The sequence below is a fragment of the Falco punctatus genome, assembly GCF_963210335.1.
Source record: "Falco punctatus genome assembly, chromosome: 4".
NCBI classification, from domain to species: Eukaryota; Metazoa; Chordata; class Aves; order Falconiformes; family Falconidae; genus Falco; species Falco punctatus.
In genome coordinates, this window is record NC_137583.1 from 23,791,471 (window position 1) to 23,804,725 (window position 13,255).

A 13,255-nucleotide genomic window follows, 5' to 3' on the forward strand; every position below is an offset into this window, starting at 1 on the left:
GATAAACTACCCAGCACATTCCTCTCTGATACGGGAAATCCGTTTTCCCTGCGCTTAGTGTCTAAGCTTGGGACAGAGGGACAGCCCCTGCTCAGCCAGGAGAGGCGACTTGGCTTGAGAGCTGCCAGCTCTCTTCCAGCCTGACCAGGCCAGGCCTGCATACCGTTCCCTACCCCCCAGGCCCCACGCCTGAGGCTCCATCCCCTCCACACTCCTCCCCAGCACCGCCGCTTTAGGACGGAAACGCTTAAAATCACTAATTTTTGTTTTTCTTTGCCCTCCCACCCCCCTTTTTTTTCTCCCAGAGCCCCGGGCGCCGTGGCGGGGTTGCGGTAAGAGAGAGCAGAGGAAACCACACGCGCGCGCTGCGCGCTTTACCCAGTGAGCCCCGCCCCGCCGCACGCCATTGGGCAGAAAAGTTTGTCTCCGGTGGCGGATTGGCTGAGGGCGCCTGGGGGCAGCAGCCGCCGCCAATGAAAGGCAGCGGTCGGGCAGCGCGCCCGGGCGAGCGGTGGGCGCGCAGCGTAGAGTGGAGCGCAGCATAGAGTTGGAGCTACAGCGGAGCGTAAGCAGCGTGAGAGACGGCGGCGTGCGAGGTGGGTGTGCGGCTGTGTCTCGACCGGCCGAGACCCCCCCCTTCCGCGCCTCCTATGTGCTCCCCGTCCGGGCAGGGCTCGGAGGAGCCCGGGGCGCGGTTGCGTGCTCGGGTAGACCGCGCTGGGCTGTGCGCGGGGGGGCGGTAGGCGCCACCTGCGAACCGCGGGCACAGGCAGGGCTCGAAAACTGTATTTTTTAATGGTTTTTCCCCCGTGTCCCGTGCTGTCCCGCAGGCTGGTGGGGACCGGCGTCAGTGCAGCTGCTCACCTCCAAAATTCTGCTTGTTCAGATACACCTGGGGGGCCGCCGGCCCCGCGGCTCCGGGCGGTGCGCGCCCCTGCAGCCCCGCGCCGCGGCAGCGCCGCGCTCCGCGCCTGCCTCCTGCGCGGCCCCACCGGACCCGCGGAGTCCCCGGCGCAGGGCGCCCCGCCACCGGCCCTCTGCCGGCTGGGGGCGAGCAGCTGTGGCAGCAGATGTGGAGCAAAGGCAAGTCACAGGGAAGCAATGTCACAGAACGTGACTGTTAAGCGAATTGTTAAGTGCTCGGGGTTAAGAGCAGGCAAAAGTGATCTCCGAAGTACTTACATTTTTCCTACCCCTTAGCGGAGCAAGCCTAGCTGTGTGTTGTGGCCGTGTGGCTGCAGTTGGGGTCTGCCCAGCCACAGCATCGCAATGTCCTGCGATGTATCTGGGTTTGTTCATATTTCTAGACCAGAAATCCACTTCAGCAAAGCTTTTGCTGGAAAACCAATGGTTGTTGTCTAAGGTCACTTCTGTGAGACTCGGGCCATCACTGCCCTGAGCTTGTGGCCTTGGAGGGAGTTGCTTGTCTCCATTTAGACCCTCTGGAAGGTGTTTGCGCCTCGTGCTCAGGCTGTTGGAGGGAGGCTTGCTTTCCCCAGGAGGTCCTGGGGCTCTGCCACAGTGTCTTCTCATGAGCAAAAGAACCAGAATAACTGAAAGGCCCTCTTGGCATGGCGTTAAGCTGAATAGGAGGGATTTTAACTGCTAAATAAAACATGTGGAATGGGTTGTCAGGGAGCAGCTGCTCTTACGACCTTATGTGTTCTACCTTTGTCGCTGCATAATTAGGAGATGAGTTAAACACCTAACATCAGCACTACTGGGTTTCAACATTGTTGTAATCCCATCTCTCCATGCCAGATGGCCCTGACCAGGCAGTGCCGAGTGCTGTGCCCCACGACTGGCCTCCATGGGTCTACCATGGCACAGGGGCACTCCCAGACCTTCCTGGTGGGGAATGGCAGGCACTCTTGTTGAGTGAGAAGTTTCTTGCCCATGCTGTGCTTGGGGATTCCTCCCTGAATGTCAGGATGGGGAGTTCAGCCCATCTGCTGTTGAGGCGGTAGCTCCCTCTGTCTCATTAGGTTTGGACTGTGCTAGTGCTGGATCCCAAAGAAAACTGCTGGGTTTTGTCGAAGACTGGATGCTCCTTGCAGGCTGTCCCAGGGACATGTTGGTGCTTGGCAGCAGGGCTTGCTGTGTTGTGGTGTGGGTGGTAGGGGCTGTGCCATGCACTCCCTGTGTCATGATGCTCTTGCTGTCAGTGTGTCCTGCCTGAAATACCTGATGCTTTGAGGTGGGATGGTGGGATTTCTTCTTCCTTTCCTCCCTCCATCTTTCCTGTCCCTGCTGACCCTGTCGGTGCTTGCTGGCAAGGGCAGGGTCCTGTGGGGTGACCCTGTCCCTGCAGGCATGTGGGGGGTGGCAATGGCTTGGCAAGGACCTGCCAGGAAGGTCTCCTCTGGTGTGTCATCCCTGGAGACTTGGAGCGATGTGTCCTCTGCCGGTGTGTCCCTGTTGCTGGGAACCCTTGGGCTTGTCCGTAGTGTCCTGGTTGCCATAGGTTCTGTGGGGGGAGCACCTTTGGGTGCCAGTTGGAGGCCCTTGGGAAGCTCTTGCCAGGCACTGAATGGAGATTGATCCCACAAGAGTGAAAAGTGATCCTTTTTCATGGCCAACTGCAGCTGCGGGCTGTGGTCAATCTGTTTTTATCAGACAGCAGCTCAATTCCTGCCATGTCCAGAGCACTGCTGGCAGGGTGTGTGGGGCCTGAGTGGAGCAGGGCCCCAGCCTGGGGGTCCCTGTGGGAGGAAGCAGAGAAGCAGGGCTAGACATGGACACCGAGGAGGGCTGAGCAAATCTGTGCTGTGGAGCAGAAATATGCCCTGGCAAAGCAGTCTCTGCTCTAGACCCATCTCTCAGGAGCTTCTCAAACATCATGCACAGGGGATGGAGCAGTGAGGCTGCACAGCGGTACATCAGAGGGCTTACAGTGCACCCTGAAAGACTTGCAAATGCAGAAACCATCCAAGCCTTTCCAAAATGTGTAGCTAAATGTGTAGCTCCTCTTGGAAAGGCAAAAGACAAGATGTCATTTTTAATTTCATTTAAATCTGTGAAGGGAATGGCACAGAGAGTCTGCAGTGGCAGGGTGTAGTTCTGCTGTGAGATCTTCTCATGGGCAGGCAGTGCAGAGCATAGCACCCCTGTGTGGGGCGAGGGAGGGGTGATGCCTTGTGTCCCCATGATTCTGGCAAGCTGCCTGTCACCTGAACTGGGCTTGGTAGTATAAAAAAGTTCCAGCTAGCTTGTACGTCAAAAGGGATATGGAATGACATAATAAAAACAAGAAATAAAAAAAATACAGACCCTGGATCACTGTCTGAATAATATATGTCCAAAGACAAATGGGCATCTTTGCAGTAGACGGCTGTTTAATTTCCTGAATCATAAGAAGGCCACTTTTTCTGGGCATGGGGTGGAATACTGTCAAATTTTAATTTGGCTTGGCAGTGTCGCACAACCAGTTTGAGCAAGTTGGGGAAGGCAAGTCTGGAACTCATTAGGGCTTGTTGCAAGGCCCTGAAAATTTGATTTTCAATCACTGTTGGTTTTAATTATTCTTGATGTCTTGCCTAGCGTATTATGGGATTCTTTCTGAGGAAATTAAAACAGCATGAGTGGGACAGCATTCTCTTTGGCAAATGAGTTGTTTAGATTAAATTCTAAATGGAGAGTTAAAACTCGAAACAAAGATAAAGCGTGATGGCTGGCATTTTGTGCGTTACTGGAGCTGGTTCAGCTGGACTGTGCAGACAGCAGGATTTGTGTACTGTTCTCACTAAATTCAGTCCATTTTTGTCAGGAGAAGAAAATAACCCACTAAGCTAAAAGCACCATTCAAAGCCAAGGTAAAGCTTACTGAGTTAATACAAATTTTGGTTCTTTAACTTCTTCGTTCTTCAGTTCTTTAAGATGTGTTTTTACAAACATCCAAAGTAGACTGTAGGACAGGAAAAAAAACATTGCTGCTGTGATAAATCAGTGTATGCAGGGGTCTGGGTGGCTCAGAGGCAGAAGCCTCCCTTTTCCATCAGGAAAGTGTCTGGACACTTTTGAAGATTCCCCCATATATATCTGTGGACATGCATGGGAATGCTATTAAGGATTGGGAACTTACTGTAAAGCCCAAAAATCTAGAGCTTTTTTAAAAACTTGAGGAGTACATTGGAGGCTCAGCTTTCTTGTAAACTGTATCCCCTGACTGACGTGACCAGGATACTTAGCTGAGCCCCTAGCTGTGTTCCCCTCAGCATGGCAAGTGCTTGGGCAGATGGCTGGCTTTGTGTGGAGAGACACTCAGCTCCTAAATAATGGGGTTATGCCCAGAAGTAGTCTCCTGCAGGACACATCTGTGAAATCTCTATTCTGTCCAAAAATACTTCTAAACAATTTGGCCATGCAGTGATGAAGACGGCAAGGGCTGTAATGGCAGTCAACATGCCTGCAAAGCCATTGCATTGGTCATTTAAAAGGTGCTAGTGCTCATGTTTGTAAACACTGTTGGTTAGCCTACAAGCAGTGGCATCTCTGCTGTTATTAATATTTTAATATTTTAAAATCTCAGCATTTTTAACAATTAGACCACTGAAAGTTATTTATCCCTTGCAGACTTCTTCCACATTCACCATTTCTGGTTATGGTCTCCACTAGCAGAAGCTCAGAGTTTTGCTATGAAAAGTTGGTGCCTTCTCTGTAAAGCCTCCTTTTGATGGACAAGGGGTTTGTCCTTGTGTTGGTGACAGGTTATATGTGGCTGGTGGTCTGGGGAGGTGGCTGGATCACCCCGTGTGCCCTTCTTAGAAAGCTGGTTTATACTTGTGGGTCTGAAACCCCTGTTCCAAGAAGAGCATCCTTGTGTTGGAGCCCAAGGGAGGAAGCTCTGCTGCAGCTGTCATGGGGAAACAGATGTTGATCTTGATGGAGAAACCTACTTAGCTCTGAACAAGTATTTATAGATATGAAATCATAAAGCAGCACATGGGTTAAAGAGCTGATTTTGGGACTTGGACTCAGAGCTAAATAGAGTCCCATAAAATACAATTTACAAGTTACAAAATCCCTCTCCTCCTGCAGGGAGGCAGTGTCTGGAGTATTTGTTTAGGCTGAGGATTTTTCTTTTTCTTTTTTTTTTTTTCTCAAAAAGGAAATATTGTATTTCAGCCATTCAGGAAAAGAGGTATTCAGATGTCCTAGCTTGCAACTATTGCTCCGTTTAAAGACGGGGCTCAGAGAAAGGGGAAGATTTCAGGGAGGCTATTTGCAATTTTTGGAGGAGTAAAAGCTTCCTGATGCTGGTTACCAGCCGGATTCCTCATGCTCTTACCACCTCACCTACTCCAAACTCTTCATCCAGTTACTGACAACTCTGAACTGCTCCAGAGCAGTTCTTTCCCTCTGCAATGGGGAACTCTTTCCTCTTGCTGGGTATGCTGGTTTTGTCTGTGTCCATGCTTTCATGAGTCAAATGCAAAATGTGTTAAAAGCAGTTGATAGCAACTGCAGTGAATAGCAGCTTTGACTTAACTGCTGACAGATATGGCATCATAAATTGTTAATGTTTAGCTTGCTATGCTCAGGAATAACTGTTCTCAGTTGCTCAGAGAGGCAAGGGCAAGGAGGGCCTGCTCTTCCTTGTCCCTGGCGGGTGGGTGATCTCAGTGAATTAAACCAGGCACTAGTGAGCAGGAGTGTGAGCTGGCTGGCTCACTTGAAGGTCAAATGGTGTAAATAAAAATAATAGGGAAATGGAGGAGGGTGGGTGAGTAGTAGAAAATACAGAAAATAGAAAGGTTTTTTGTGCTACTACTTAATTGTGGATGCTGTTTGCTGTATCTTTGACATGCAAAAATACATGCTTCTAGGAAAATAACTTTTGCTTGTGCCTGCAATGTTAAAGCCTTGGTTAAGAGAGGCACTAAAGCAGCTGGGTGGCTGTTGTATACAAACTGCTGTGCAAATCTCATTAATTTCTAGCGCAGCTGTATGTGTCTAGAAGCTTTAAATGCTGGGGGTTCATTGCCTTACCTGCCAAGAAAATGGGCTAAATTCTGTCAGAATTAGCTTTTACATAGTCTTTTGTAAATTATGCCAGATGGTGTTTCATTAGGAAGGAGCTTATCATAGGATGAAAAATCTACTGTTATCTTACCCGAGGAACAGAGGAAAGCAAATTTACCCAAAAGCATTGTGGCCGGTTACCTGTGCACTACCAGTATTTGAGGTGGCACAGCCCTTCAGCTTCTGTGTTAAGGTTCAGGGCATCACTAGCCACAAAATTAACTTGAACTTCATTTGCTCTTTCTGAACACCTGGGAATGCGTCACTCAAATCCACTTCAAGCCATTTTCCCCTCTATGTAAGAGGGTAGCTTTTGTGAAGATTATGAAGCTTCAGGCAAAAAAAAAAAATAAAATCCCCAGTGTTCCCATCACATGTGCTGCCAAGTCTGCTTGGACTTCCAAAGAGCATCTGCGGGTGCCAGCTACAACAGGGAGTCTACAGGAGGACAGCCAGCCAGCTCCTGCCAGCCACATGTCTTAATCCAGAGCATCAGGATATAACAACTGAGCAGTATTTCTCCTAGTTTAATGTACCTGTCGTGGACATTTAGGATGGGAACACAGGCCTACAGCCCCAGAGGCTGGTGTGACAACTTGTCTGAAGCTGTCAGGGCTGCTGATTCACTGTATGTTTTCTCTTAAACGCTCCATGCCCAAGCATGGATGGGCCTTCTGGGTTTTCGAGGGGTTTGTGATGGTGGCCAGATCCTATGGAAACCTTGGAGCTAATACAGTGAAGCTGCAGTGTGGGAAGGATGTGTTGAAGGAAAGGGATGGTGTCCCTGGCATGCCTCAGCCCTTGTTTGCTCTGCTGTTAAATGCCTTTGTGCTCTTGGGCACATCTTCAGTCTTGATCTCCTCAGCTGTACATCATGAATAGTAGAGCTGAGAAGATATTTAGGAGGACTAAATCAGTTGTGTTGTATAGAAATTTGGAAGCAGCTTCTGAAGTGCAATGTGTCAGTGTACCAAGGGACCCCCATTCCTGATGGTCACTCAGCACCTTCTCCTTGTGCCAGAGGTGGGAATGACAAAGCTGGCTTAGCGAAGGTAACTGGTGATTACAGTGAGACACTTACCTGAGCAGTCTGGAACTCGGCACCGCTGCTGTTTAATTAAAAATGGGTGGGTGCTCCCTATTCCATACACCTACTCACAGTTTGCTTTGGTTTTATAATTAAGACCCAGTGTCTAAAGCACTGTCTTGCTTGTGGAAAAATCTATTAATCTTATTTTTCAAAGTTTGCCCTTCTCTTATCATTAATTCACACATTGTTAGTGGAGAAAGGAATGCTGCCAACTATGTGCTCTTGGAAGAGCAAGATATTTGCAGAGGCTCTGGTTTGTTGTATCTCTGTCATCCTGTAGGTTGAGATCTGGCAGCTCCATTGAAAGTTTTCTCAGATACCGGTGCCTTTTCCTGGTCTTTATGTTGGTAAAATAAAAGGCAACAAACTTCTTGCTCTGCAAAGTTTAATATCAGTAAGTGCTTCCAATATTCCAGGTGATAGCAACTCATTCACTGGTGACTTAAATCCTGTAGAGAGAATTAGAAAGTCAGTCTACTGTAAGTGATTATTTATTTTTTTTCCTGTGTGTGGCAATTTGGGTAACTGTGCTTGCTCAGAATTTGGCAAGGAAACAAATTGCTTTCAGGTCACTATTACAATAGATGTTTTCTGTCTATGAAAATGAGAAGAAAATAAATCAAAACAAACCTTTGCTGTTCTCAGTCAAAATTATAGTAGCAAGTGTGTATATTGATTAATGCATTTCTAAGGGTAGTTGTTTGCCCTTGCACAAATTTATTCCACTTGCAGACACTGTCAAGGAGCCCCCTTCTAAAATCCAGGAGAGTTTGTCCAGCACAGCCCTGAGTTTCCCTCTAGAGGTAAGCCCTCCTCTCTGGCATTCAGCTGGTCCAAGGTATGTTTTGAACAGTTTTCTTCTGTGCCAGTACTGGGAGTTGACTCCTGAGCATACCTGAAACTGGACCTCACTGGACATCAGGTATAGCTAAGGAGGATGTTTGGTCATCAGCAGTAGGGAGGGTTGATGTGTTTCAGAAGTGGCAGTTATGCTGCTGTGGCTCTTCTGCTCTGGTGTGTCAGTGTCCTTAGTGCTTACACAGACCAAGTGAAAAGAAGAATCCACATCTCCAGGAGCACCTCTGGAGCTAATATTTAGCATACTTTAGCTGGTCTGAATGCTCTGGCTTTGCATGCAAACTCCCAGGCCATGTATGTTTGGGGTGAGGGACACTTGCACAGGCTGGGCGCAGAGCAGAGCTAATGTGTCAAACTGATGTCATCATAAGAGATGATATATCTTGTGATACAACTTGATAAGCAGAAGCAGCAAGCATCTTCCCTAATGAATGGCAGAAGGGTGAAACCAGACAGGGCTCTTGCATTTGAGACTTGTGGAGCATCTCTTCCAAAAGAGAGGATGAGCAAAAACAAACCCTGAGGTGACTCAGGCTGACCCTTGTGCCCTCCAGCTGGGACATGGGCATTTCATCCCACCCAGGGCTGATTGTTGGGTTCCTTCAGCATCTCAATTGTTGTTTTAATGTTAATTTAAGATGAGTTAAGTGGGATGGCATCACTGCCACCCAGGAGAGGATTCATTTGGATTCTTCTACATGGTAAAGGGACCTTGAGCGAGTATTTCAGGATCCAGAGTAATTGTTTAAATAGCTAAACAAAGCTGTGTCTTTTTTTCAGATATATACAGCTTTTACTACTGGGAAATTCAGGCAAAGTTTTTGGTGTCTTTTGTGTTTATCTGAAATTCTGGACAAGCATTTAGGTTACAGCAAAAATGTGGTTGGATTTTTTTTACATGCATTTCTACTGCACATTGTGAATAGAGAGCTTTAGTGGGTAGCTTATCAGCATTGGCATGCGGAAATGCAGGTAGTGATACACTGATATCCCAAGGAGTGTTAGTGCTAACTGCTCTTGCACTCGAATGTGTATACAAGAGCTAGCCAAATGATTAAAATAAAAGGGCCTCATTGAACCAAGCACTTGTGAGTTCAGATTTGTTGGACTGATGTGAACCTTTTGGCAGCATAGGAGCCACTGAAAAGAAAAACATGTTGGTAACTTGACCAGATAACTGAGAAAATTGTTTGGTGCATCTGCTTTTCATCCTGAATTAGGAAATTAAAGTAGGAGTGAGACTGTTTGACATAGGTTTCTGGTTAGTTCAAAGTGAGCGTTGTCTGGGTGCTGCCTTTACTATATATACATTGATACCTTATTTAAGACTCCCAATAGCGTACAGAGCAGTATGGGCTCAGAACTAGCTTAGTTCTAGGTATAGAAGATTTGGGGACAGCAGCAGGGGCTCTGTTCATTACTAGCACAAGTGTCCTGCCTTGCCTTAAACTGAGGGCAGTTTAATGATGTGCGTGCCCCAGGCTGTGTCCCTGCTGCTGGTGCCCCATGGATTTGTAGAGGTCACCGAGCCAAGTATTTGGCCTCGCTGCCCAAGTGAGGTGCTCTGAAGGAGGCTTTGGGCACGGCCAGGGCAGTGCCCCAGTTCAGCCCAGGGTTTCCATGGGACTGGGTGCTGCTTTGGATGACCAGCCCCACATCATCTAGCAGCCGGCAGGCTTGCCGGCTCTTCTTGCTGGGGACAGTTGTGCCACCATGTCCCTGCACATGCCAGAGAAGTTTTTTCTGGCCAGCAGCTGATGTTACATGCCACTGGTACTTTGTGGAGGGAGTTCAGAAGTCCCTAGCTTTGGTCAAAAGGCTGCTAGGTAGCTCGCCCTTTCTGGAGGAGAGGCAGCTCCACATATGCCGAGAAGGGACAGTTGGGTGCAACACATGGTTGTGTATAGTAAGACAATTATGGTAAATCTGCCCAGCCGGAGCCGGAATAGGAAAGAAAATACAACCAAAGAGGCTTTTCATGTGGATGGAGTCAGGCTTTATTCTGCTTTTATCTAAAACAGAACCCCATGGATGTATTAATATTTTGCTGTTGGGCTTGGCTGACTTTTCTCCTGCAGCCCATGTGAATATTGCTTAGCTTTAACTGATGGTGGTGTTCTCTTTCCAGAGCTTGCAGCATTCCCCATGCTGTGATACAGATACCTCTTCTGTTAGATGTAAATGCTTACACCCTCCAGTTACTGGAAATCCTGAAGAAAGTTTGAGTTGACTCCCTATTATTGTGCAAGCTTAGCTCTGTTATAGTCAAATAATGACAACAAATTAATTGCTATCCATCCGTATCCCTAAACTCCTCAACATTTGTGCTGAGCAAACTGGTCCCACCCATGTGAATATTGTATGACTTTCCGCTCTTTATTTTTCAGGGACTTTCTTAATGTTAGAGTTGTTAATCTCCAAAAATTGTTGCAGCTGGATGACCACCACCCAGAGTGTTCGTGTGGTCCCTTAGCTTCACTTAAGCTCTCTTCTGCCCTGGCTATGATTTATTGGGGTAGAGTATCAAATGCCGAGACTCCGTGGGGGTCTTCCAGAGGCTGCACAGAAGGGCTTGTATCGAACCTGCTGTGGGTGCTGGGGAGCACTCTGACTGTGAGGAGAGGTGAAATGAGGACCTCAGCTCTGAAGGGCTGTTGTGAACTTGTAACTTTTTGTAAACCAGCTTTTCTTCTTTCCTCCCTAAAAAGGAGGAAAAAACATACTTGAGGTAGTTACGTGTCTCCATCGCTGTTTTTAGTCTCCAAATAAGGTGTTGTGCAATAAGTGCTTTCAGGATCCAGAAACCTCTGCAGAAGCAGGAGGGCCTTGCTTTGCCAGGCCTTTCTGGAGCTGTGGCTGGGGCAGCTGGTGCCAAAAGCCCTTTCAGAGGCTGGAGAGCAGCAGGTGACTTGTGCAGCCATGTCAGGGAGCAATAACGCTCCCATGGGGTTACTCTTCAGCCTGCTCTGGTGGTACGCGTGATCCCTGGCATCGAGCACAGTGAGCTGGAGCGGGCCAAGCCCTGCCTCATGTCCCATCAGTCTGCGAAGTAGACTCTTGCAGGAGCATATATGTTCCTGGAAGCTTCGAGTCTTCAACACTCCTTGATTAACAGCCACATCGGCCAAACTTACCAAAATGCAACCTTATTTCAGGCACGAGGTCTTCTGAGGATGCAACTTTAGAGTAATCTGCCAGCCGGGCTCGTGCCCTACAGATCCATTCCCTGGCATGGTGGCCAGTGCTGTGGCAGACCAAAGGCATGTCTTCTGGCTGAAGCTGCCCTGTGTTTTCTTGTGGTACACGGTGTATATACTGCCAGTGGTGAAACTGTCCTGCTAGGAGATGCCTTGGCTTTTCAGGGTGTCTGTTTCCCATCAGCAGGACTATTAGGAACTTTCTGTGATTAGACCAAGGTCCCTGTTGAAATGCAGGAGAAAAGAGAACTAAAGGTCTTCCAAGGGAGTAGGTCTCATAAGATACCTCATAAGATAAGGATCTCCTTATTCAGTTATCATCCTTTTGTTACAGGGACTGATTTAGCAGCTGGAGCTGGCTCCACTTCCCTGTGTCCACCTTGTTTGTCACTTAAAGTCCCTGGTCTGTGCTGTGGTCTCATGACACGTAGCATGCTTCTGCTGGAGGTCAAAACTAATTTATCATCTGTCTTTACTCTGTACCTTGTGCGTAGTTAAGGAAAGATGGTATAAGGAGCAGCCTAATAGTAAAAGAAAAGGAAGAAAACTAAGCATAACCAAAAATCAAGTGTCAGGCTTGTGTCTGCATTTCTTTTATGCAGTGTCAGTAATAAGTTCTCCAGCAAAGGTGGGTGCCTCTGGCTGGGGCGGGCCAGGTGGTGAAACCACCCCAGAGGCACATGCTCAGCTGCATTAGATACTGGTCTGCTGTTACTTCCTTAATTTCCTCTCATATCAAACTCATTGAAGTCCTTAAAGGAAAGCAGAAAATTGCTATGGGTTCTTGTGGCACTCTGGGTTAATCTGTGTGCTACAGATGTTCAGTGGGACTTCCTAATTTGCAGTGACCAGAGATAAAACAGCCTCTCTGCAAAAGCAGCTATTAGTGGAGGATGTTAGGATGTTAGCTTTCCCCAACTAACCTTTTTCTAAGTTCTGTGAAAATTTTATATTAACATTAAATTTCTTCTACTCACTACTTCATAAAACAATTGGGTCTCATGAAATGAGAATCCCAGGAGCAGTGTGCTGGAGCCACCCTGTACTTCTGTGGCTCTACAAAGCAGAGATGTTAAATACATCCCAAGGCACTTTTTTTTTTCTCCTTACTGTATGGTACATCAGCCCACTCATCACCATCTGTGGGAGGATCTCTGCAGCCATACTGCTACTGATGCTTTTGACAGTGGCCTCTTTACTGCTACAGCTTCAGGCTGCATGTGGGGGGACCACAAAACAATGATGTCTCATGGGGCTCTGTGTCCGTATATAGCCAGTTATACCCAAGAGGAAGGTATTTGTGTAAGTGCAACTCTAGAAGGGAGGAGGCATTTGAGGGCCTTATGATAGTTGGTATGCCTGTTGAGCACTGGCAGATCTAAGTCCAGCCCATCTGCAGTCTAGAAGCTTGGGCCATGTTCCTGTAGCATTAGCCTGGTTGTTTCTAGAGGAGCCCTCACTGGGAAACACCTAAGTTTAGTCTGAAGCCTCCTCTCTTGGATGTACTAAATCTCTGGCACTGAACAGGTTGTGAGGAGGGTGGAAAGAAGCTACTTCTAATCAGAAGGATTTTCAAGTCATGTGGATGTGGAAACAGTTTCCTCCATGTGCCACTGAGGACAGTCCCCTTGCACCAAATTCAGTTGTCAAACTAGGTTCCAGTATGCCCTTTGGCGAAGGGGCATTGGCCAAGGTGTGCTGGGCTGGTCGGAGAATGATGGTACATAAAAACCGAAACTTCTGGAGTCTCAACAGAGCTGCAAATGGAGAAGGCTGGTGGAGCTGGACTCTGACTTGCTCATAATATCTAACAAGGGGTCCACCTCACCAGTCCTGCCTTGAAAGCTGAGTGCTCCTTTCCAAAGGAGTCGTCAAACCTGAAACCAAGATGGAGCCATGTTTGGGTTTTTTCCTTGTCATTTGTCGTTATAGGTTCTCTTATTTTCCAACCACTGAGTGAACTTACCAGTGTCTAGGATGGCCCTGCCTTTGGCCAGTATAATAGTGAACCATGGTATTACTGGCTTATTGCTGAGATTGTTCAGAGATGTTTTTGTGGGTAGAATGGCCTCAATTTCCTATCACTTCA

The 13,255-nt window shown here is 47.8% G+C and overlaps 1 protein-coding gene across 3 annotated transcripts in view; it reads left to right on the forward strand.

The window, feature by feature from the left end:
- Positions 1–441: 441 nt before the first annotated feature.
- The window catches only part of LMCD1 (LIM and cysteine rich domains 1), a 36,293-nt gene continuing 23,479 nt past the window's right edge, over positions 442–13,255 (forward strand). Inside the window, exons 1-2 of one of the 3 annotated variants that reach the window (XM_080387652.1) lie at positions 461–596; positions 7,844–7,914. Coding sequence is in view for 1 of the 3 variants with exons in the window: in XM_080387650.1 (XP_080243776.1) it covers positions 1,071–1,083; positions 7,844–7,914 (84 nt within the window). In the remaining 2 variants the exon portion in view is untranslated. Of the gene's footprint in view, positions 597–973; positions 1,084–7,843; positions 7,915–13,255 lie in introns of those variants that run through there. The other 2 variants (XM_080387650.1, XM_080387651.1) reach the window with 2 other exon arrangements.